At 38.7% G+C, this 26,236-nt stretch overlaps 1 protein-coding gene across 4 annotated transcripts in view; it reads left to right on the forward strand.

Annotated features, from left to right (window-relative positions):
- Window positions 1–2,701: 2,701 nt before the first annotated feature.
- The window catches only part of AK3 (adenylate kinase 3), a 29,184-nt gene continuing 5,649 nt past the window's right edge, over window positions 2,702–26,236 (forward strand). Inside the window, exons 1-4 of one of the 4 annotated variants that reach the window (XM_081279662.1) lie at window positions 2,702–2,930; window positions 22,106–22,225; window positions 24,309–24,481; window positions 25,403–25,521. In XM_081279662.1, the coding sequence (XP_081135788.1) occupies window positions 22,165–22,225; window positions 24,309–24,481; window positions 25,403–25,521 (353 nt within the window). In that variant the 5' untranslated portion in view covers window positions 2,702–2,930; window positions 22,106–22,164. Of the gene's footprint in view, window positions 2,976–3,051; window positions 3,675–3,697; window positions 3,874–22,105; window positions 22,226–24,308; window positions 24,482–25,402; window positions 25,522–26,236 lie in introns of those variants that run through there. The other 3 variants (XM_081279660.1, XM_081279659.1, XM_081279661.1) reach the window with 3 other exon arrangements.

The following is a 26,236-nucleotide window of genomic DNA, read 5'->3' on the forward strand; positions in this document are numbered from 1 at the left end:
CGTGGCTTTTCAGACACTAAACCTTTCTACTCTTATTTTCTTTACCAAACTCATGGTGTGAACCAACATACACACCCAGAAACACATTTCTTGGAACCTTAGTATATTCCTTTCTTAGGGCTGCCACATCAAATTACCACAAACTGGGAGGCTTAAAACAATAGAAAGTTATTTTCTAGTAATTTTGGAGACTACAAGCCAAAATCCAGGTGTCAGCAGGGCCTTCTCTCTCTCTCTCTCTCTCTCTCTCTCTCTCTCTCTCTCTCTCTCTCTCTCTCAAATGCTCTGGGGGAAAAATCAGTTTCCCGTCTTTCTCTTGGCTTCTGGTGTTGCCAGCAATCTTTGGTGTTCCTTGGATTGCAGCTATTTAACTTGTCTGTGACTCCAACATCACCTGGCATTCTCCTCCTGGGTCTTTATATCATATAGGGTTAAGGGCTGACTGTACTACAATATGACCTCATCTTAACTAATTATACTATAACAACTCTACTTCCAAATAAAGTCATGTTCTGAGGTACTAGGCAATCCCAGTGTATCTGTCTGTCTTTTGGGGAGATACAATTCAACCTATGACATATATCCATAATCCCTGCCCTTTGCTGTACATTCTAGAGCTCTTAAATCTTCCAGTCTACAATGTGACTAAACATTAATTCTCTCTCTTTTTTTTTCTGGGTACTGGGGTTTGAACCCAGGGATGCTTTGCCACTGAGATACATCCCCGGCTCTTTTTATGTATTTATTTTGAGACAGGGTCTCACAAAGTTGCTTAGGGCCTCACTAAATTGCTGAGGCTGACCTCAAACTTGCAATCCTCCTGTCTCAGCCTACTGAGTCATTGAGATTACAGGCATGTGCCATTGCACTTGGCTAAAACAATAATTCTTAGCATTCAATTAACACATTTGTTGAATGCCTACTATGGGTAAACACTCTTTCTTGGCTTTATTTAATTCAAATAAGTCTGTATAAACACTTGGTCTTATATAGTTTGGGCACCCCTTGCTAGATTAAAAAGTAAATTGGAGGGCTGAGGTTGTGGCTCAGTGGTAGAGTGCTTGCCTGGCATGTGTAATGGACTGGGTTTCATCCTCAGCACCACATAAAAATAAATAAATAAAATAAAGGTATTGTGTCCATCTACAACTAAATTTTTTTTAAAAGGTAAATTGGTATGTATATTAATTTTGAATTGTTATTACCATTGGAGCAAATTAAACAGTGAACAAACCCATACAAATGCCTGAGTGTGATGAAATGACCATGAAAAGCTTAGTTGCCAAGAGAGTTCCTGGTTTGGCAGTCACTAACTCAGTTTTAATCAACAAGCTTTAGCTTGTTTAGTCAAAGTTAGTTGATGTATGTGGGCCTTTTAACTGTGACCACAAGTTGCATACCATCTCTTACCTCACCCCATGGTGACAGGATGATTCCTCAGTTATTTTTTGTTTGAACTTTTTTTCTAAGTCCAATTTTGCAATAACTTTTTTTTTTCAAGTCTCTTTTGGCAGTGGAATCTCAAATGTTCCTAGCTTTGGAGATTAGAAGTACTTTCCCACACTTTGAAGTTTTATAGTATTGCATAATTTATACTTGTCCAGACATTTTTATTCATTATTTAATTCTATATGTTATTTACTTAAGCCCTTCCTTTGCTTTCCTGGAGTCATTAGAATGTCCTTTTTCAAATTATGTGAATTGAATATTTAATTAATTTATTTTTCTTTCCATTTGCTTAGTAACAAACACACATGAACTAATTTTCTTGTAAATACAGGGCTGTCCACTTATTGGAATTTCCTTGTCTGATCATTCATCTCAGAATTCCTTTCTGAACACGACTGCCCTTGCCATCCTATCTGAAAAAATTTCTTTTTCAAAATTGAAAGCAGTTTTGAACGATTCATTTGGCAACCTCTGAGAAGGATAGCACTGCATTTATGTAGTCAGGGCCTTCTTTTTGCTTTTTGTCCCAGCACAAAGATAATAAGTGGACAATGGACAGTCTTTATTGAGCATTTTCCTTTGTAGCTGGTATTGTACTAAAAACTTTACACACATTATTTTACCCATTCCACATTAGTTTCCATGCCCTTTTACCAGGTAAAATGCTACTCATATATTTGTCTCATATTTCTATTATTGGAACATGTGAAATATTCCATTGTAGGGCCTTCTTTCTGGCCCTGTGTCATTTTCCCTCCATATTCCAACTCAGTAGTCACAGCAAATGACTGACCTGCCAGATCTAAAACAACCTCCCTCCACACTTCCACACATTCTATTTTATTTTACATTATTTCAAATTATCTTGCTCATTTGTTTCCTGGTTATGATCTGCTTCCACTGCTAGACTTTAAACTTCAAGGGCTTTAAAACTCCAAGAAGCCTTGTCAACCACAGCATTCTTAGAGCTACCTAAGAAGAGTGGTAACATAGTAGGAAATGAAATGAAAATAATGAGGCAGAATGAAAGCGTTTCTGAAGGCAAATAATGTTGCCTGAGAAATCAATACTTTTGGACTCCATAAAGTAGCAGCTGCTTTTGATTCTGAACATTTGATCCAAGAAGGTAAGAGACATCTTTCACTAGATGTGTGCCTTAAAGTCCCTCAAAAACTGAACTGAGGAGGGAGGGAGGCCCTCCAGGCTCATTATCAGTCACTGTGATTTTACACAGATGCTTTCCCAGGGCAGAGGAGGAAGAAGGTAGAGAAGGGAAGTAAAGGAGAGTGGGAGGGAAAGCCGAGACTCCAGAGAGCCAGGAGAACTTGGCGTGGCGTCGAGGGTGCGAGAAGGCACCTGGTGGGACAGCAGACATTGCCAAAGGAGCCCGAAGAAGGCACGGTTTATGAGGCTGGGACTGGGCAGGTCAGGGACTGGCATGGACTAGGAAGAGGCTAAGGCTGCAAAAGGGGCGAGGGGGAGTAAGTGGAGTCCTGCAACCAAGAGGCGTCAAGGGGCAACCAGAGGTAGAAAGGGGGCGCCTAGAAGTTGCCAAGGGTGAATGGAGAGAAACGCGGTCTATCAGGGGGACCTGGCAGGACAGGCGCAGTGGTCGAGGGACGGGCAAAGGCTCGGGGCTGGATGTGACGGGAGCAGGGGGTTTTATAGGAGTCGACCAGGAGGCAGAAGGGAGCAAAAGAATGCCAGCGAAACGAGCGGAGCAGAGCGGAGGGCGCAGATGGGGAAGCAGCGCCGAGGAGCGCAGGGGGCCGCTGAGACCTTAGGGATCCCCAAGGTCGCCGAGGGAGTGCCTAGGGAGCGCGGATAGCGCCGGCTGGCCAGGGCGGGCTGCGAGGAGGGGGCGCGCCGGGGTCGCCGAGGGGCGGGCGCTGAAGCCGGCGGCCGCGGGCGGGGCGGCCCGGTGGCTGTCGCTCACTTCCGGGAGAGCGTGGGTGCCGGGGCCGCCGCCTGCTTGCAGCGCTTCCAACCGGCCGTCCCGGGCCGCGAAGCCGGTGAGCGCGCAGGCCAGGCCGCAGTCCCGTTGTCCGTCCTGCCCCGTCCTCTGTCAGCGGCCATGGGGGCTTCCGCGCGGCTAGTGCGCGCAGTGATCATGGGGGCTCCGGGCTCGGGCAAGGGCACCGTGTCCTCGCGCATCACCAAACACTTCGAGCTGAAGCACCTCTCCAGCGGGGACCTGCTCCGACAAAATATGCTTCAAGGCACAGGTGGGAGCCCAGGCCATGGGGTCGGCGGAGCGCTGTCGCCCGGGTCGGGTTTTGCGGGTGGAGGGGCCGGCCGAGGCGGGGGATTCGAGCCCGGATGCGGTCCTAGGAAGCGGGCGCGGCGTTTTCCTCCTGCCGCGGGGATGTGAGATCTCTGGCAGCTGACAACCCCGAAAACTCCAGTTTCCGCCGGCTGTTTTGGGTAGGTTGCGTGGGGGTGGGGAGGGCATTCGTGAATTCCGACACGCTCTGAGTTCAAAAATAAAAAGAAACCACCTTGCTTTGTTTGAGAGGCACCTCCAGTCTGGTCGCAGCTGCTTCTGAGGGTCCTTCTAGCTGAGCTTCTTCTTCACGGGTCCCTTGAACGTGGAAAATTGGCGGAGCCCTGCCAGGTCTTGCTCTTTTTCTTACCCCACCCCCATTTAGTTAAGCTCTATGGGATCTTGTAGTTCTGACCTTTCTCTTGTAAACTCAAGGCCAAGATTATTTACCCTCGTTGTAGTCACTGCTGAGTAATTTTTGAGCAGTGGCTTAGATTTTGATACCCCCAGAGACTTCTTAAACACAAAAGGTATCCTTATGCTTGATCACATAAAAGATAGTTTTGTTTTGCATGCCAAATAAAGCCGGAAAACTCAGTGCAAAATCCAGTCAACAAACGGTGTACTTTACTTTGCTTGAATTTGTGGTATGTAAATTCTTTCTCTAAAAGACTATTTTTAAAAAGTTTTCTTAAAGTTTTTCTTTTTCTTAGCAAAAGTGTTGACCTTTACCTCACAATCAGAACCCATTTTGAAGCCTGCAAAAGGTTTTTTAAACAATGAAAAACTCAGGACAGATAGAAGTACATAAAATAAAACATAAAGCTTTCTCTCATTCCCTGTCTCAGTCCTGTTCTTTATAGAGGAACAATGTGTTTCCTTCTAGAAATGTTTATTTATGTACAAGCACATATACGTATATCTTTTGTGTTATATGCAATCATATATGTACTCTGCGTCAAAGTGTTTTCACTTTATATCTGGGATATCTTTTCCCTGGAAATATAGAACTCTATTTCATTCTGTGTAGGCATCTACTTGCTGAATTTACTGATTTATTTAAAAAGTCCGCTTTTGATGGGTGTTTAGGTTATTTCCAGCTACGTTTTTTGTTTGTTTTTAGTTTAAAAAATGATATTTAAATTGGGGGGAAAACCAGAATCAACCCAGTATTTCTATAGTTTGTTTCTTGGAGTTCTTTGGTTCAGTATCCAACTTATCTGGCGCATTACTACTTTCAGTTTTAACATTGATCTTAAAAAATAATGCCTTGTAGTTAATTGAACTTTACCAAAAAGATTAAATTGTTTGACTCTCTTGCTAAATGTTCTTGATGCAACACATTGAAATAGTTAGGTAACAATAAACAGTCCCTAGTATTGTAGACTGATTTTTGGTGTGAGGTTATCCAAAGTACAAGGGAGTAAGGAATTCTTAAGGGATTATCTGAAAAATTACTGAGCAGTGAGGCATAACTGTGTGGTTAGAGAGCACCTTCAGGAAAGAATGTTTATTAATTTATTAAAACAAAATATTTTTAAAAAGTAAATTTAAAAATCAATTAAATAAACTTTAAAAATGAAGAAACCATGCTTTAATAAACTTTAAAAATGAAGAAACCATCCTTAACACTCCCTGACATTCTTGCTGTCTTATTCCCTAGAGCTCTACAACCTGAAAAGAACCTAAAGGGAGTATAGGGAACATGAAAGGAGGTCCAGCTTGCCTCAGGTGCCTGCCCCTTCTGGACTTTTTAGTAATTCTTAGACAAAGACAGATAAAGACTTCTTCTTCTTCTTCTTCTTCTTTTTTTTTTTTTTTTTTAAAGAGAGAGTGAGAGAGAGAGAGAGAGAGAGAGAGAGAGAGAATTTTTAATATTTATTTTTTAGTTCTCGGCAGACACAACATCTTTGTTGGTATGTGGTGCTGAGAATCGAACCCCGGCCGCACGCATGCCAGGCGAGCACGCTACCTCTTGAGCCACATCCCCAGTCCAGATAAAGACTTCTTTAAAGAAATTAAAGATTCATGTCAGGACAACTAGAATGTCAGAAGACCAATATCTGCAGGGTCATGGTTCAAGGTAACTGCACATAAAAGGGTTGGCTTCTCTACTTGGCTAAGGAAAATTCCAGAGCTCACACGGAAGCACCCAAAGAGATCCTGAGGGATGGTTGCACTGTGTCTGATTCATCTAGCTGCTCCAAGCAGCAGAACAGGCATATCCTGGGGTGGGTTATTTGCTAGAGCTCTTCAAAGAATTATGGGCAGTTCTTTAATAAGAAAAACAAAATGAAGCTTGATGTCATAAAATTGTTATTACAGATGTGAATAATCTATTAATTATTAAAGTTGTGCATAATGATCTGTTATTACAGATTATCTTCACAGAACAGATCTGGCACCATTCTGTATTTCAAAACTAAGACTATATTCTCAATAAATATTTGTGAATGGGTTGGATATTTCCCACAGAATCAGAGCCAAAAGAGGTATAATCTTTAAAAATAAAATACTGCTCATGCTTTCTGATACTAAGTTGTATTTATTATAAAGGAATAAAAATGTCATGAGACTATTAGGAAAATTAAGATCGTCTATGATTCTGCCTTCCCACATAGATAGATAGAGTTATAGTTGACCCTTTGGTGTTTTCTCTTATTGGTTTTTTTTTTCTCTTTTTCCCCTCTGCTCACTGTTGTATTTGTATGCATTTGTAAAATTGTTACATTTTAGATACTTTTTATTCTTATTTATTGTATGTTCATTCACACATCATTAAACAGCCTTAAAATATTTAATTTCATTAAGATTATAAGTAAACAATTTTTCTACTGTTGGACATATTGTTAACCATTTATTTGCTATAATAAATACTGGTACTACTATCCTTGTTCGTGAATATTTGTCAGCATCTTTGACTATTTCCCTTTAAATAAATTTATAGTGTGGAATCTCTTGCAATCAACCATCACTTCATGAAAGTGCTATATTTTATAACCCTCCTCAGTATTTTATAGCTAAAGTTGAAAATCATCCCAGGAGATCTCTGCTCTTTAAGTTTATAATGTGAGGGGGGCTTGTATTCTTTCCAGCAGTTGTAGCTTCATTGTTACCTCCTTGGGCCTAGAAGTTTTCCTCATCTGTAAATGCAATTTAAAATATAAGCCATGAATATACTTTATTAAGACCAAAGGTAAATCACCCAGGAGATATGATAAGGACACTGGAAATGCTAGGCAACTTATTGGCAATAGCAAACATGGAGTAACTGTAGATCACACCTGGATCCTGGAGTCAGGAAACTTGAATATGATTCATACACATTTAGTCCAATCCTCATTTAAAGATGAGGAAACTGAGCTCAGGAAAAGTTAAGAATTCAGTCAGTAATAAACTGCATTTATTTGTTCATCTAAGCAGTGCATATACTGAAATGTGAAGGATACAGAGAAGATTAATATGACCTCTGCACAGTCTGAAATACAAATTCATGAAGTGCTTCATTAAAAAAAAATAAGATGAAAATAAAAAGCATTTACTGAAAGACTAGGATGAAAACCCAGGGCTTCTGTGTGTCAATTAAATACTCCTTTCATTATGTAGTATTTCTCAAATTGAGATTCATGAGATATTCTTAGGTAGACATTTTTATATATTTATTTCAAGTGCATGAGAAAAAAATAAACCTATATTTCATGAAAAAATAAACCTATATTTCATGAACTTGATGAAATTTATTTAAAAAGGTGAGTCACTTTAAAGAAAAACCATATAATACATAATGGTTCACCTGTGATAGAAATTGCAAAGTTGATATGAGATTGCTCAGAGTTTGAGAAAGTATACCACAGTATTGTGTGGACTCAGTGGCTTAATCTTTGAATCTCATTTGTTCTCATCTATAAGTTGTGGGAGTCCAACTCAGTATATAAACATCAAGATCCCTGTCAGCTCCCAAGTTTCTATATATCTAACAAAACATTATTATGTATACACACAGAGCAAAATTATGCTTAATTATGATGATAGTGATGGCAGAGCAAATTATCTTTTTAACGGTAAAAATTTAATTTGTAATAGGAGATTCATTTACATAGTTTAGAATTCCTAAAAGTCTAAAAAGGATATTACATGAAAAAAATCCTTCCAAGATATTTCATGCACATGCAACCAAATGTTTACTTTTTCTTCTCTGTGTTTGTGTTTTACCTAAACGGCAGCACACTGTACATATTGTTCTGAACCTTTACCAACATGTTTTCAAAAAGAAATGCCCCATTTCACGTTTTTTTCTAATAGCTTTGAGATGATGTATATACCATATAATTTATCCATTTAAAGTGTATAATTCAATGGACTTTAGTATATTCATAGAGTTGAGTATCTCTCATCACAACCAATTTTAGAACATTTTTATTACCCACAAAAGAAATCTCCTTCCTGTTAGTCACTCCCATTCCCTCCCCACCTCACCTAATCCCTCCTGAGCCTCTGATACCTCTAATACACCTCTATATTTCTTCATCTATTTTGGACATTTTATCCAAACATACAAATTAATTATACAATATATGGTATCCCCCCCCCCCCCCGGCTTCTTTCACTAAACATAGGGTTTATTTATTTATTTTTTGTTTTGTTTTGTGTTTTAAAAGACAGGTTCTCACTCTGTTGCCCAGGCTGGCCCTGAACTCCTGCGTTCAAGGGGTTCTCCTTCTTGAGTCTCCTTAGTAGCTGATCTATAGGCATGTCTCACTGTACCCAGCTTAGTGCAGTGTTTTCAGGGTTCATCCATATTGTACTATTAGTACTTCATTCCTTTTTTTTTTAAAGAGAGAGAGAGAGAGAGAGAATTTTTAAATATTTATTTCCTTTAGTTTTCGGTGGACACAACATCTTTGTTTGTATGTGGTGCTGAGGATTGAACCCCGGCTGCACGCATGCCAGGCGAGCACGCTACCGCTTGAGCCACATCCCCAGCCCCACTTCATTCCTTTTTAATTGTCAAATACTCCATTGTATGGATATACTACATTTGATTTATCCATTCATGAGTTGGTGGACATTTGGGTTGTTTTTTCTTTTTCCATTATTTTCTGTATGTAGACAGTTTGTTTAAAAAGTTAAAGGAAACAATTTTTAAAAGATAAGTGTGTTAATTAATTTTGTCTCAAAGAAACTAGGCTTTTGTTAGATGGTAATTTTTGACAAAAATAAGGCCTTTGAAATTCCATGAATAGAATCCAAGGGCATCCAAGCAGCATGTCCCTCCTTCTGTATATCATCTATCCACCCATCCATCCATGGATCCAACAAGTACCTAATATGTGATAAGAAGTGACATACAGAAAGGAATAGATTTCACTGAAGATGCCAATAATCAGGATGTGGGCATGAGGGACAGGTGGACAGATGGATCTGTGTGTTCATAAGCTCTGGATGCTGTAACAGCCTCCCACAGCAGATCAGATATCTTCAACAGTAGAATTTATTTTCTCATAGTTTTGGATCCTTTAAAGTCCAAGGTCAAGGCACTGGAAGAATTGGTTTCTGGTAAGGACTTTCTGATTTGCAGACAGCTGCCTTCTCACTTTGTTGTCTCATGGTCTTTCCTCTGTGCCCAGGCACTCCTGGTATCTTCTTTTGCTTATAAGGACACAAGCCTTATGGGGTCCACCCTTATGACCTCATTTAATCTTAATTACCTCCTTAAAGGCACTATCTCTACATTAGAGTCACTTTAGGGGTTAGGGTTTCAACATGGATTTGGGCTGACACAGTTCAGTCCTTAACATGTAGACATGTAGTTTTAGTAGTGTGATAGACAAGCCTGTGACATCATAGATGTGTGGAGGAGGAAATTTTGGTTTCTTAGGAGGTTGAGGGATGCCTCACTATGAATAGCTCTTTACGATGTCTCTTGAAAGAGTCCATTTTCTTTTGCGATAACCAATTACTTGAGTTTATAAAGGAAAGAAGTTAGTTCAGCTCATAGTTTTGGAGACTGGAAGTCCAAGGTCAAGTGGCTATATCTGGCAAAGGCCTTGTGCTGCATTCTGATGTGCAGATATGGAAGGACAAGTGGTTCCATGCAAGATACAGAACACCATCTGTTACAATTCATTCTCAAGGCAACTAGTCAAACTCTAAAAACTCATTCCCCAGAGAATTTTCCCAGTCCCACAAGAGTAATATTAATCTTTTCATGACAATGGAGTCCTCGTGAACCACATACCTCTTTAAAAAATCTTATCATCTCTCAATGCTATTCTGTTGGGGACTAAATTCAACATAAGTTCTAGAAGAAACAAAAACCACATCCATATCATGGCAGAGTAAGAACTCATCAGGCAAAAGAAGGGGCAAAGGGCTTGTGCAAAGGCTAGGATTCTGAGTATGTTCAGAGTATGTCCAGGCTAGGGGTTGTGGTTTGAGGGTAGGGTAAAAGAGGGGAGGGAAAGAGGTAAGATGAGGCCAGATGCAGACTGGCCTTTATACAATTTTTGAATTGCAATTGAAATAGAGTTGAGTGGGAAGAGAAGTGTATGGATCTGGTATAAAAACACTTTCTAAGTGTTTCACTGAAGAGGAGAAAAACTGGGTGATAGTTGGAGGAAGGACCATTGGCCAAGGGAGATTTTAGCTTTAATATTTTGTTTTCAGTGTAATTCCTTGAAATATTTTATGCCTGGAATTAGTATAATGTCTGTGTGTGGTTAGAAGAAGAGTTAAATGAACACTCATTTACCTATCCCTGGAGAGAATGCCAGGCACTTTGGGGGCTCTTCTGTGTGCCCTTTCCACAGATATCTTCTTCCTGTTCCATGTGATAACCACTGTGTTAATTCAAGTCTTTATTATTTGAGAAAGGTTTTTCTCCAAAATGCCCAGGATGGGGGATAAAGCTGTCATTTAACCCATTCACTGTCATCTTTCTAGTTTTATTTTGACATGTTTTTAAAAGTAGAGTTCATATTGTTTACTATATAATGATGATGAAAGCAATTTAGGTAGGAAGGAGATTAATTCTCTCTAGCCCTTTCTTTTGGTCTGTGTAAAAGAAAACTGTTTTTAGGTCCATCTTTTGTACTTCATGGCTGCTCAAGCAATAATTTTGAATGTTTGTTCAGATATGATGTGAGGTTGGTTTGGGTAATGTTGTGAGGATGACCAGATTTTAAAAGGAGATACAGAAACAAAAATTGTAGTTTATGTAATAAAGCAGTGATTTCTCAGATTAATGCCTGGTTTATGGTTATTTATCCTTAAAAGTTGATTTAGACCTTCCCTATTTTTCCTCTTAACTATCCTTTTCTATTTTTATTTGTGAATACTTTACAGAAAATTAACTTATTGTGAAGAATCTACTTTTAAACTAGCTTTTTGTGCCGGGCATGGTTGGCACACACCTGTAATACCAGCGCTCAGGAGGCTGAAGCAGGAAGATCTTGATATCAAAGTCAGCCTTAGCAACTGATTGAGGTCCTAAGCAACTCAGTGAGACTCTGTCTCAAAATAAAAAAGGGCTTGGGATGTTGCTCAGTGGTTAAGCACCCCTGGGTTCAATCCCCGGTGGTTTAAAAAAATTAAATTAGCTTTTTGAGTTTTGGAGATATGAAAGCTCCCAAATTTGTTAATTTTTTTTTTTTTTTTGTGGTGCTGGGGCTTGAACCCAGGGCTTTGTACATCCAAATTGTTTTTGGTTTTGGTTTTGTTTCTGGTACTAGGGATTGAACTCAGGGATGCTTTACCACTAAGCTACATCCCCAGCCCTTTTTATTTTTTATTTTGAGACAAGAGTCTTGCCAAGTTGCTCAGGAACTCACTAAATTAATTGCTAAGGCTGGCTTTGAACTTATGATCCTTCCTCTTTCTCCGAGTGGCTAGGATTACAGGTATGTGCCATCATGCCTAACTCAATTGTTAATTTTTGAATCAAAAAGTGAATGGGACTCTTATGAGAAGTCTATTAAGGTACATGTATAATATTAAATTATAGGCAATCAAATATTTACCTAATGTCCAAAGCTCACCCTGGATGGAAGTCTTTGTATATAATTGAGGGAGTAAGTCAACATTTAAAATGTAAAAAGCAAACTGCTTAGACTTTGAGGTGGAGAGTTGAATCATTTTTTTTTAAACTCCAGTTGAAACATTATAGGCTTTTGGTTTTCATACTGTATATAAATAGTTACCTATGCATACACAAAAACTCAAAATATCTATTATCAGTTTTAATAATAATTGACTTTGAGTAGTGGTGGGATTTTTTCCTTACTAGGAACTTTCCATCACATAATCATGAAATTAACCCTTGTAAAGTATGATTCAGTATTTTTTTAGACTATCCAGAGTTGTGTAACCATCACCACAATGAATTTTTGTATATGTTTTCCCTTAAGATTTTTATACTTTTAGCTCTCAAATGTAGGTCTACGATCCATATTGAGTTATTATTATTCAGTTATCCCAGCAGTTTTTTTTTTTTGAAAGATTGTTTTACTTCATTGAATTGTCTCGACATCCTTATTGAACATCAGTTGATTGTAAGGTCGAGGGGTTATCTCTGGATTCTCAATTCTGTTCCATTAAACCATGTGTGTTCTTATGCCAGTAACACACAATCTTGATTGTTACTTTGAAATCAGAAGTGTGTGTCCTCCAACTTTTTTTTTTTTTTTAAGATTGTTTTGACTATTCAGGGTGCCTTGAATTTTAGAATCTGCTTGTCAAAGACATCAGGAAGGTAGGATTTTGATAGGATTGCACTGAATCTGTATCACTTATGAAGAGTATTACCATCTTAACAATATTAATTCTTAAAATCGTGAATATAAGATGTGTTTCCATTTTGTTAGGTCTTTCTTGTCTTTCAGTAATATTATACTTCTCAGGTTACAAGTTCTGCACTTTTTAAAAAATTTATTGCTAATTTTCTTATTTTTTTATGCAGTTATAAATTCAGTCTTCCCCTTCCTATGATGATCAAGCCCAGGGCCTTGTGCTTGCGAGGCGAGTGCTTTACCACTGAGCCACATTCCAGCCCACTGAGTTGTTATCTTAGTTTTATTTTCAGACTGTTCATTGTTAGCTATTTGTATAGTTACCTTGTACACTGCAACTTTCTGGACTCATTAATTGATTAGTTGTAATAGTTTCTTAGTGGATTCCTTAAGATTTTCTATGTATAAGATAATGTCATCTGCATTTACTTCTTCCCTTCTGGATACTATTTCTTTCTGGACTAATTGCACTGGCTGGAATCTCTAGTTGACTCCAAGTGACAAGAGTAGATCATCTTTTCTTGAAGTTCCTCTTATACTGATGAAATTAAGCATTAAGCATTTAATAATTAGTTCCATCGCCTAAAGTCATTTGTTGTCATTGGTTGGGAGTTTAGAAGAGGGGTTGGTCTGAAGCAAGAGAGATGAGGATGGAACCCATTTGTTTAGGACTGAGTCCTGAAGAATTGAAAGTTTTAACTTTTTTTTTTTTTCCTCCCAAACACCATTGAGAAGGTTGGAACTCTGCCTCCCTAGAGCAGTAGTGAAAAGCCTGGAGACAGAATGGTCTACTCATATGAAGTATATGAACCTTTCCAAAGACTGTTATCTAATAAGTCTTCAGAGCTCTCTATTTTGGAACCTAGGCCCTTTCTCAATGCTATCTGTATTAGATTTTATTTGTGAGGGGGAACAGGGTTTCATGATATTGTGCCAGCTGATCTGGAACTGGTGGGCTCCAGCCTTCCTCCCATCTCAGCTTTTTAAGTAGATGGGACTACAGGGGTGCACTACCACACCCAGGTCCAAATGTTGTTGTAAACCTGATAACACACCTTCAAATGACAGTTTCCATACTGTTAATTCTTGGTTAAAATATAAAATTTCATGAATTTAACAATTTGGAATCTGTTTTGAGTTCAGTATAGTAATTCATACCAAGAGGTATGAAAATATTCATATATACTATGACCTTTAATCAGATTATTGGGAATGTATTCATCAGAAACAATTCAGAAGACTAAAAGAAGGAGAAGAAGAGGGAGAAGAGGAGGAGGATGAAGAAAGAAGAAGATTTTTTTTTTTTTTTAGTATTGGCAACTAATTCTATTTTTTTTTCTTTTTTTTTTTATTGGTTGTTCACAACATTACAAAGCTCTTGACATATCATATTTCATACATTAGAATCAAGTGGGTTATGAACTCCCATTTTTACCCCAAATACAGATTGCAGAATCACATCTGTTACACATCACATTTTTACATACTGCCATATTAGTGACTGTTGTATTCTGCTACCTTTCCTATCCTCTACTATCCCCCCTCCCCTCCCCTCCCATCTTCTCTCTCTACCCCATCTACTGTAATTCATTTCCCTCCATGTTTGTTATCCCATTCCCCTCATAAACTCTTATGTGTAGTTTTGTATAACAATGAGGGTCTCCCTCCATTTCCATGTGATTTCCCTTTTTTTCTCCCTTTCCCTCCCGCCTCATGTCTCTGTTTAATGTTAATCTTTCTTCCTGCTCTTCCTCCCTGTTCTGTTCTTAGTTGCTCTCATTATATCAAAGAAGACATTTGGTATTTGTTTTTTAGGGATTGGCTAGCTTCACTAAGCATAATCTGCTCTAGTGCCATCCATTTCCCTGCAAATTCCGTGATTTTGTCATTTTTTAGTGCTGCGTAATACTCCATGGTGTATAAATGCCACATTTTTTTATCCATTCATCTATTGAAGGGCATCTGGGTTGATTCCACAGTCTAGCAATTGTGAATTGTGCTGCTATGAACACTGATGTGGCAGTATCCCAGTAGTGTGCTCTTTTAAGGTCTTCAGGAAATAGTCCGAGAAGGGCAATAGCTGGGTCAAATGGTGGTTCCATTCCCAGCTTTCCCAGGAATCTCCATACTGCTTTCCAAATTGGCCGCACCCGTTTGCAGTCCTACCAGCAGTGTACAAGAGTACCCTTTTCCCCACATCCTCGCCAGCACTTGTTGTTGTTTGACTTCATCATGGCTGCCACTCTTACTGGGGTGAGGTGGTATCTTAGGGTGGTTTTGATTTGCATTTCCTTGACTGCTAGAGATGGTGAGCATTTTTTCATGTACTTGTTGATTGATTGTATGTCCTCCTCTGTGAAGTGTTTGTTCATGTCCTTGGCCCATTTGTTGATTGGGTTCTTTGTTTTCTTATTGTCTAATTTTTTGAGTTCTTTGTATACTCTGGATATTAGGGGTCTATCTGAAGTGTGAGGAGTAAAGATTTGTTCCCAGGATGTAGGCTCCCTATTTACCTCTCTTATTGTTTCTCTTGCTGAGAAAAAACTTTTCAGTTTAAGAAAGTCCCATTTGTTGATTCTTGTTATTAACTCTTGTGCTATGGGTGTCCTATTAAGGAATTTTGAGCCCGTCCCCACAATCTGTAGATCGGAGCCAACTTTTTCTTCTATCAGACGCAGAGTCTCTGATTTGATATCTAGCTCCTTTATCCACTTTGAGTTGACTTTTGTGCATGGCGAGAGGAGGGGATTCAGTTTCATTTTGTTGCATATGGATTTCCAGTTTTCCCAACACCATTTGTTGAAGATGCTATCCTTTCTCCATTGCATGTTTTTAGCTCCTTTATCAAATATAAGATAGTTGTAGCTTTGTGGATTAGTCTCTGTGTCCTCTATTCTGTACCATTGGTCCACCCGCCTGTTCTGGTACCAGCACCATGCTGTTTTTATTACTATTGCTCTGTAATATAGTTTGAAATCTGGTATCGCTATACCACCTGATTCACACTTCCTGCTTAGAATTGTTTTTGCTATTCTGGGTCTTTTATTTTTCCATATGAATTTCACGATTGCTTTATCTATTTCTACAAGAAATGCCATTGGGATTTTGATTGGCATTGCATTAAACCTATAGAGAACTTTTGGTAATATCGCCATTTTGATGATGTTAGTTCTGCCTATCCATGAACAGGGTATATTTTTCCATCTTCTAAGATCCTCTTCTATTTCTTTCTTTAGGGTTCTGTAGTTTTCATTGTATAGGTCTTTCACCTCTTTTGTTAGGTTGATTCCCAAGTATTTTATTTTTTTTGAGGATATTGTGAATGGAGTGTTTTTCCTCATTTCCGTTTCAGAAGTTTTGTCGCTGATATACAGAAATGCCTTTGATTTATGTGTGTTGATTTTATATCCTGCCACTTTGCTGAATTCATTTATTAGTTCTAGTAGTTTTTTTGTAGACCCTTATGGGTCTTCTAGGTATAGAATCATGTCATCCGCAAATAGTGATAATTTAAGTTCTTCTTTTCCTATTTTTATGCCTTTAATTTCTTTCGTCTGTCTAATTGCTCTGGCCAGTGTTTCGAGAACTATATTGAATAGAAGTGGTGATAGGGGGCATCCCTGTCTTGTTCCAAATTTTAGAGGGAATGCCTTCAATTTTTCTCCATTCAGAATGATGCTAGCCTGAGGCTTAGCATAGATAGCTTTTACAATGTTGAGGTAAGTTCCTGTTATCCCTAGTTTTTCTAATGTTTTGAACATAAAGGGATGCTGTACTTTGTGAAATGCTTTTTCTGCATCTATCGAGATGATCATATGGTTCTTATGTTTAAGTCTATTGATGTGGTGAATAACATTTATTGATTTCCGTATATTGAACCATCCTTGCATCCCAGGGATGAATCCTACTTGATCATGGTGCACTATTTTTTTGATGTGCCTTTGTATCCGATTCGCCAGAATTTTATTGAGGATTTTTGCATCTAGGTTCATTAGAGATATTGGTCTGTAGTTTTCTTTCTTTGAGGTGTCTTTGTCTGGTTTCGGAATCAGGGTGATGTTGGCCTCACAGAATGAATTTGGAAGAGCTCCCTCTTTTTCTATTTCCTGAAATAACTTGAAAAGAATTGGTATTAATTCTTCTTTAAAGGTTTTGTAGAATTCCGCTGTATACCCATCCGGTCCTGGGCTTTTCTTGGTTGGAAGTCTTTTGATTGCTTCTTCTATTTCATCTATTGATATTGGTCTGTTTAAGTTGTGAGTTTCCTCCTGACTCAGTCTGGGCAAATCATATGACTTAAGGAATTTATTGATGTCTTCACTTTCTTCTATTTTATTGGAATATAGGTTTTCAAAATAATTTCTAATTGTTTTCTGTATTTCTGAAGCGTCTGTTGTAATATTACCTTTTTCATCCCGTATGTTAGTAATTTGAGTTCTCTGTCTTCTTCTCTTCGTTAGTATAGCTAGGGGTCTGTTGATCTTATTTATTTTTTCAAAGAACCAACTTTTTGTTTTGTTATTTTTTTCAATAGTTTCTTTTGTTTCAATTTCATTGATTTCTGCTCTGATTTTAATTAATTCTTGCCTTCTGCTACATTTGCTATTGTTATGCTCTTCCTTTTCTAGGGCTTTGAGATGAAGTGTGAGCTCATTTATTTGTTGGTTTTTCCTTTTTTTGAGGAATGACCTCCAGGCGATGAATTTCCCTCTTAAAACTGCTTTCATTGTGTCCCATAGATTCCGATATGTTGTGTCTGTATTTTCATTTATTTCTAAGAATTTTTTGATTTCCTCCTTTATGTCTTCTGTAACCCATTGATCATTCAGTAACGTATTGTTCATTGTCCATGTGATGTAGGATTTTTCCTTCCTTCTTTTATCATTGATTTCCAGTTTCATTCCATTATGATCTGATAAAGTGCATGGTATTATCTCAACCCCTTTATATTTACTGAGGGTTGCCCTATGGCATAATATATGATCTATTTTTGAGAAGGTTCCATGTGCTGCTGAGAAAAAAGTATATCCACTTGATGATGGTTGATATATTCTATATATGTCTGTTAAGTCTAGGTTATTGATTGTGATATTGAGGTCAATAGTTTCTTTACTCAACTTTTGTTTGGAGGATCTGTCCAATGGTGAGAGAGGTGTGTTGAAGTCACCCATGATTATTGTGTTGTGGTCTATTTGATTCTTGAACTTGAGGAGAGTTTGTTTTATGAACGTCACAGCGCCATTATGTGGTGCATAAATATTGATAATTGTTATGTCTTGTTGGTGAATGGTTCCTTTTAACAGTATATAATGTCCTTCCTTATCCCTTTTGATTAACTTAGTCTTGAAGTCGATTTTATTCGATATGAGAATGGCCACCCCTGCTTGCTTACGAGGACCGTGTGCTTGGTATATTTTTTCCCAACCTTTTACCTTGAGCCTGTGTATGTCTTTTCCAATCAGATGTGTCTCCTGGAGGCAGCATATTGTTGGATTTGTTTTTTTAATCCATGTTACCAGCCTATGTCGCTTTATTGGAGAGTTTAAACCATTAACGTTTAGAGTTACTATTGATGTATGTTTTGTACTTCCAGCCATGTTTGATTATTTATCTCTCTCTTTTTTTTTTTAATTTAGTTTGTTTCTCCATGGTTAGCTTTCCCCCCACCGTCTGTCCTTACTGAGGTACTTCCCACTGTTGGCTTTGGTTATTGTTATTCATTTCTTCCTCGTTTAGTGTTTTGTTAAAGATGCTTTGCAATGCTGGTTTTCTGGCTGCAAATTCTTTTAGCTTTTGTTTATCATGAAAGATTTTTATTTCGTTGTCGTATCTGAAGCTTAATTTTGCTGGATACAGAATTCTTGGTTGGCATCCATTGTCTTTCAGTGTTTGAAATACGTTGTTCCAGGATCTTCTCGCTTTCAGCGTCTGTGATGAAAAATCCGTGGTTAACCTTATTGGTTTACCCCTGAATGTAATCTGCCTCTTTTCTCTTGTAGCTTTTAATATTTTCTCTTTGTTCTGTATATTGGATATCTTCATAACAATGTGTCTTGGCGTTGGTCTACTGTGATTTTGTGTGCTCGGTGTCCTGTATGCATCTACAATTTGTATATCTGTTTCCTTTTTTATTTCTGGAAAGTTTTCTGTAATTATTTCATTCAGCAAGTTACTCATTCCCTTGGTATCAATCTCTGTGCCTTCCTCTATCCCGATGACTCGTAAGTTTGGTTTTTTTAAGTTATCCCAAATCTCTTGGGTGTTTTTCTCGTGATTTTTTACCAGCCTATCTGAGTTCGCTAGACTCTTTTCAAGATGGTATATTTTGTCTTCATTATCTGACGTTCTGGCTTCTACTTGCTCCACTCTGTTAGTGATACTCTCGATTGAGTTTTTAATTTGGTTTATCGTTTCCTTCATTTCTAGAATTATTGATTTTTTTTTATAATCTCTATCTCCTGATAAAGATGCTTAACTTCTTCTTTTATTTGTTTATGTAATTCATTTTCAATGTGATCTTTAAGGTTCCTTTCCATCTGTCTAAGGTGTTCCTTGAGTTCTTTATATGGCCATTTTTCTGATGACTCCAGGTCCTCCTGAATATTTAGGCTGTCTTTCATTGTTTGTACTCCTTTTCTTCCTTGCTTTTTTATGCTCATGATACTTCTTGTTCTGTTTGACTGCTGGGTTACTGTTTACTCTTATAAATTTATTTGATGCTTGGGAGGAGAGGTATTAGAAGGGAAGGAAAGAAGTCACTAAAGAGAGTGAGTGTAGGCAGGTGGAATTCAAGAGAGGGGGAATAAGAAAATTGAAAAGAAATGAAAAGACAAAAGAAAAAAAGTGAAAAGAAAGAAAGAAAAAATGAAAAAATAAAAATTTAAAACAAACAAAAAAATTATAATGATAATAAAAAATGGAAATTGAAGTTTAAAAAATAATAGTAATAATAATAGAATAAAAAAAATTAAAAAAATTGAAACCATTAATAAGAAAGTTAAAGAACAACAACAACATCAACTACAAAAAGTGAGAATAAAAAAAAAGTAAAAAAAATAAAAAATAAATACTAATAATAATCATTAAAAATAATAATAATAATAATAAATGCAGTCATAGAGCTCGATTAACTTCTCTTCCAGTAGGTGGAGCTATGTCCACTGGGCCAGGCTTCTCCTCGTGATAGGTGGGAACCAATCACTGTGCCTCAGCTCTTCTTCCCAGACTGTGCGGGTCTCCAGTCCTGAGTGCCTAGGTCCTTCTCTTGTGGTTCCTCAATCCAGGCCCCACTCACCTGTGACGCTTACCACATTACTGGCTACACGCCGGGTCTGCTGCTCCTGGGAGCCCTGTTTTCATGGATGCCTGGGCACACCCTTTCTGTTTGCCTCCCTCGGACCTAAGTTTGTAGGGCTTGGGGCTGAGGACCCCCAGCGAATTTGTTTGCCCTCAGGTAGCAATTCCCCTGGTAGCTGGTGCAAGGGACCTCTGTTGTCAGCCGTGGTGGGAGCGATAGCCATGGTTCTGCTCCGCTAGTCCCACGTCACTCCTGATTCCCTGGGTCTGGCTATGGTGCTCAGTTGGCTTTTACCTCTGTGAGATCAGGTGGGCCGACTAGTTATTTCAGCGGGATCGTTAGTGCTGAGTCACGAGAAGCAGGCGAACCGGGGCTTAAATGCAGCAGATTTGTGCTCAGTGTGTGTTTTCTGAGGGGCCCAAAGTGTACGCCCTAGCTCCACGTCAGCTCAGCATTGCCTAGTGATCCTGAGCAAACAGGCTTGAGATAATTTACAGCTCCCTATGCCCGGCAGTTGAAGAGGTCAGAGACTTGATCTCTCCGCGCCTGCCACCATGTTAGACCTCCTCAATGATATTCATGTTACCCTTACAGTTTCCTGGCATAAGCAAGATCTTGGGGTTATACAAACTGCTGCTTCTGTTTCTAGTCCAGTTTTCTAGAACTGAAACCCTGCTGCCGTCGCCTCCACCTCTGGGCCGCGCTCTTGGGCGCCGCGCTTGTCCGCGACCTTAGCAGCGCCGCCGCGGCCTCCGCTGCTCCTCGGCCCGGCGCCTAGCATCCAGGGCCCAAGCAGCTGCCGCCGCGCCTCTCCAGCCCCGGAGCACGGGTCCCCTCGCAGGGGGGTGCCAAACGACCCCAGAGCAGGCTCTGCCCCAAGGTGCAGCAGGGAACAGGCGACCGAGGCGCTTGAGGCCGTGGTCCAGCCTTCGGAGGACAGGGCTCGGCACGCAGCCCAGTTCCAGTCTCTAGATGCGGCAGCTGGACCGTGTAGACAGGGCCATCAAGACAGCATGCAGAAAGCAAATGGCGGCTCCCGCGGAGTGGATTTTCGGCCCCGAAACCACAGCCCAGCCAACAATTTCAATCCACTAACTCCCTGTATAGACAATATTCAAAAAAAAAAAAAAAAAAAGGGCGGGGTGTACTGAGCTTTCTTTGCCTCAGGTACTTACAATCCACTGCTGATTACCCATTCAGCTTCTCTGCCGGGAGCGAAGTGAAAGAGGAAGCAGATGGGCGCAAAGCGCCCGCGGCTCTGAGCAGGAAAGCGTCCGGGAGCCAAGCGTCTCTTTTTCAATCTCTTTGTTTTTTCTGCTGCTTGGCCGGGTGGTCCACTACAGATTAATGGTGAAAGGAGCTCCAACAAGCTGCGCGAAGTCTCGATTAAAGCCGTTGCTCTGAGCACCAGGCTCAGCACTTCAGCAACCCCCGTACGCAGCGGCCATCTTCTCTCAGAAAGAAGAAGATCTTAAGGAAGATCTTAAGAAACAGCAGTGATGAAAAAACCAAGACTAATTTACATAATTTAAATATCTAACAGTACCACTGTGAGAAAGTATATGTTTATGTATAAAGCATTGATATACATTGATGAAGAGGACTATTACCAGAAATGACTATATAAGATCACTGAAAAATATTTACAAAGTGTTAGTGAAAAAGAACACAAAATTTTATATATACACAGTTTTACAACTCTGAATATATATAGATTACTAAGGGAGTATAGGAAATTAAGTTTTTTGGATAAAAATGATACGGTTGTGCACAATATTTCTAAATAGTTCATAAATTCTTTTCCAGAGTATCTTATTAATAAAAGTGTAATATGATCACAGTCAAAAATTGAATTGTATTACGACAGTAGCACCTGTTTTAAGATTGGGAAAAATCTCTAGACTAACATATGAAAGCAGGAATTTAAATTAAGCCATCTCAAAATAATGAATATTTCAAACTCTTATTTAGAAGAAAATATCAGTTATTCCATATTTTTCCCTGAGAGAAATAGAAAATTACAAATATGTAAAAAATAATCTATTCTCAATTCTATCACAAAGAAATGACTACTGTTAGCATATTGGTCTATAACTTTGAATTATTTTTTCCATTTATATTTATGTATTTTTTCATACTGGAGGATTTGAAATAGGCTTAACTTTATTTTGTAACCTGTTTTTAAGCAGAAAAGTCGATGATACACATTTTCATACAAGTGTGCTTCCCAAGGTCAATTTTAGGGAACCAGTTTTAGGAACCACGAGGATAAAACAAATGCACTTAATGATTTTCCCCTCTCTGCTCTAGAGATTGGTGTGTTAGCCAAGACTTTCATTGACCAAGGGAAGCTCATCCCAGATGATGTCATGACTCGGCTAGTCCTCCATGAGCTAAAAAATCTCACCCAATGTAACTGGCTATTGGATGGTAAGTAGAGTGTTGTGAGCATTCCAACTGTCCTAAATGATGAGTGCTGGCAAGACAAAGATCATTTCATGGGCTATAGAAAGTTATCAAGAATGGTGGTCAGGGGACCAGGTGCAATGGCAAGGCTTATAATTCTTGCAAATTGTGAGGCTAAGGCAGGAAAGCGCAAGTTCAAGGCCAGTCTCAGCAAATTAGTGAGGGCCTAAGCAATTTTAGTGAAACCCTGTCTCAAACTAAAAATTTAAAAGGGCTGAAGATGTAGCTCAGCGAAAAAGTGTCCCTGAGTTCAATCCTTAGCACCAAACACACAAATAGAGAAGTGTTTTTATTGACACTTTTTTTTAGTGCACAACTTTTAGTTATGAGTAGATGTTGGTTAGCTTATGTTCAAATTCTACTCCCACTGCTTAATTAGCTTTGTGAGGAAGAGCAAGTAACCTTGCTATGCCTAAGTTTCTTCATTTGTAATGTGGGAATAATAATAGTGCCTTATTTATGATGGTTGAAAGAAGTTATCTTTATAAAATATTTGACATTATATATAGATCCTGGAACTTGGAGAGCACTCAATAGATTTAGCCACCATATTCTATTTGTTCTCATTAAATGTATTAAAAATGTTTTTATTAGAGGGATAAGGATGCAATTCAGAGGTAAAGCACTTGCCTAAAATTATTTTTATCAGGATCATTTACTTCATTGTAAATTTTATAATAAATGTTTGATGACTGACTTATTCAGTTTGGGGCCATATATAGATTGAGCTTTTTGCCATTATAAACTTTTATTAGGGGCTATTTACCCCAAATCTGGATTTCTTGGGTATAGTTTTATCCATTATAATTGCTGTTTTAGCTATATAAAGTCTAGGTCACAGGAAATTTTTTCCATCTTTCAGTGCTAATAAGAAAATGTATTTTTAGCTCTAACAAATTATTGCATGTACACTTTTAATCTTTGTCACTTTTGTAAAGTATTCCTTTTTACCAATTTAAATTTTTCCTGGTGTTCTAACCAAAATGTCCTTAGTAACAACACTGCAAAGTCAAAAATTTGGGGATCAAAATATTATTTTAAATTCCCTATACTTGTATCTGTTTCTGTATTCACTAACCAGTTACAATTTGCCTTTCTCTGTTTTTTTTTTTTTTGAACCACATTGTTTAAACTACTTTAGCTATACCAGTTGAGTATCTTGTATGTGAAATGCTGGGATCCAGAAGTGTTTCAGATTTCAGTTTTTTTTTGTATTTTGGGATATTTGCATAGACTACTATTTGAGCATCCCTAATCTAAAAACTCAAAATTCAAAAAGCTCTGAAATCTGACTTTCTGAGCATCATAGGATTTCAGGTTTGGGGATTAGGGCTGCTTTATAAATTGGTTATCTGTTAGGGTTTATTCCTCTACTTTGTTTTCTGTCACATTCCAAAAAAGCCTTTTGAGGTTCTGAGTGAAGGTGATGAGTTCAGCTTTTGTTCAAAGGCATGAAAGTGTGAATGTCCTAATAAGATGGCAGTCAGGCAGAAGGTACTTGAGAAGATCAGCCTTCTGTTCTATTCAAACCTTCAAACTGATTGGTAAGGCCAATATACTTTAGAGGGCAATATACTTTATTCAGTCTACCTGTTTAAATGTTAATCTCATTAAAAAAAAATACCCTTTCATATATACCCAGAATGTTTGACCAAATATCTAGGGATCCCATGACCCACACTCTCAAAAAAATTAATTAGTACAGTTGTATTACATCTATGATCAAGCTGCCTATGGTATTTCTTTTGTTTAGATTGCCCAGCATTTTTTTTTTTAATATCAGGGATTGAACCTAGGGGTACTTAACCACTGAGCTACATCCCCAACCCCTTTTTTATTTATTAGTTTGAAACAAGGTCTCTCACTAAATTGCTTAGGTAAATTGTTGAGGCAGGCTTTGAGCTTTGTGATTCTCCTGCCTTAAAACTCTGGAGCCACTGGGATTATAGGTGTGGGCCACCAAGCCTGGCTTCCAACATCCCAATGTTAATTTTTGTTCTTTCTTTCTCCTTTCCTCTCTCCCTTCATTTTTTTTAACTTTCTAAAGGTTTTCCAAGGACACTTCCACAGGCAGAAGCCCTGGATAAAGTTTATCAGATAGACACAGTAATCAACCTGAATGTGCCCTTTGAGATCATTAAACACCGCCTCACTGCTCGCTGGATTCATCCAGCCAGTGGCCGAGTCTACAACATTGAATTCAACCCTCCTAAAACTGTGGTGAGTAGTTGTAGTGGAGTGGACATATGGCAGACTGTCCTTGAGTCCTTTTGCCTGCATGGTCATAAAGTTTGTGAACTTGGAAATCTTGTACCTGACCAAAATTCCTGAGGGTATATTTTCAGGTTACTTGTAGTCCATTCCGGTTGGTAGTAAAGTCATTCCAGGAGCAACAGGGGTTTGTTACTCAATCAAAAGTATGTGTTCAATTCCTACTTTGTGCCAGGAAATGAGTTAGGAGAAGAGGCAGGAGGGATTTGTAGCACTGACAGTTGAGGTTCTCAGTGTATAGCTGAATCTGTATGTGTGTGTATGAAATTGTTTAGAGGTTGGTTAGAAAATCTTTTTATTAAGGTGACTGATACTGTGTCACTTTCTACTTTCTGTGCTAGCCTTCCCCTATTGTAACAAATATCTGAGATAATCAGCTTTACAAGGAAGAAAGATTTTGGCTCACAATTTTGAAGGTTTCAGTCCATTGGCCCATTGCTTTTGGGCCTGTGGTGAGGCAACAAATCATAGTGGGGAACACATGGTAGAACAAAGATGGGGAAGTGAAAGAGATAGGAAGAGACCAGGGTCCTACAGTCCCTTTCCAAGGCAAACCCCCAATGACTAAGACCTTCCACTAAGCCCCACCTCTTAAAGGTATCACTACTTCCCAATAGTGTCATGAGCTAGGACTAATCCTTTAACACATGGACCTTTGGGGATCATTCCAGATCCAAACTATAGTACTACAGAAATAATCCTAGTTTCTCTTGGCTCTGTGTTGCAATGGTCTGTCTTTGGGCAGGATTGTTTGTTTAGAAGTTAACATATTTTTGTAATTGGTGCTTGAACAGAGATTAACTGAAGTACTTATAAAAATTTCCTTTAAAGATTATGATATTTAATACCAGTCTTCTAACTACTGTTTAGGGCATAGATGATCTGACGGGAGAGCCTCTGATTCAGCGTGAGGATGATAGACCAGACACAGTGATCAAGAGACTGAAGGCTTATGAAGCACAAACGGAGCCAGTTTTGGAGTATTATCAGTGAGTTCTTGCTTTTGAGAACTTCTCTTGCATTTTGAAGCATGGGGTTTTTGATTTTCCATACTTTACAATTGGATATGCTAAAATTCCAGAAGACACAATTCAAATTGGCTTAAGCAACAAAGAAAATGTATTAGCTAGTACAAAGAGAAGTCCAGAAGGTAGGCTGGATTTCAGTCACTCTTAGGTCTGACCAAAGGTTTGCCATTGTCTTAGCTTTGCCTTCTTTTGTGTCTTTACTTTGTCCTCAGGTTTCCTGCATGGTTGCAGACATTAGCTAGAACAGCCAGGGCTTCCTCTTTCATGAAAGGCTGAGGAGTAACCTCTTCCTAGTGAACAAAAGTTCTGAATATCCCTCAGATTAAACCAATTGAACAGCCACTGTGGTCATGGAATCCAGGCACTAACTGTTGTAGGCCTGGATTACCAGTCACTTGGCTGGGAGGGATTATACCAGTTAGTCCACACCCGGAGCTAGAAGTGATCACTCTCACCCTAAACTCTGCTATGTAGTGGAGAGAGGACTGGAATGAGTGCTGTGGAGGCAAACCTGCCCACTGTATGTGCCAACAGAAGTTGCTTTAGTACAGGAGACTCTCAATTGACATCTGACCCACCGATTGTGAATTTGTCTAATAAATCAAGTGGGTTTTTTTGGTATTGGGGATTGAGTCCAGGGGTCTTAACCACTGAGATATATTCCCAGTATCCTCCA

This window comes from Spermophilus citellus, assembly GCF_964194105.1.
Source record: "Spermophilus citellus genome assembly, chromosome: 2".
NCBI classification, from domain to species: domain Eukaryota; kingdom Metazoa; phylum Chordata; class Mammalia; order Rodentia; family Sciuridae; genus Spermophilus; species Spermophilus citellus.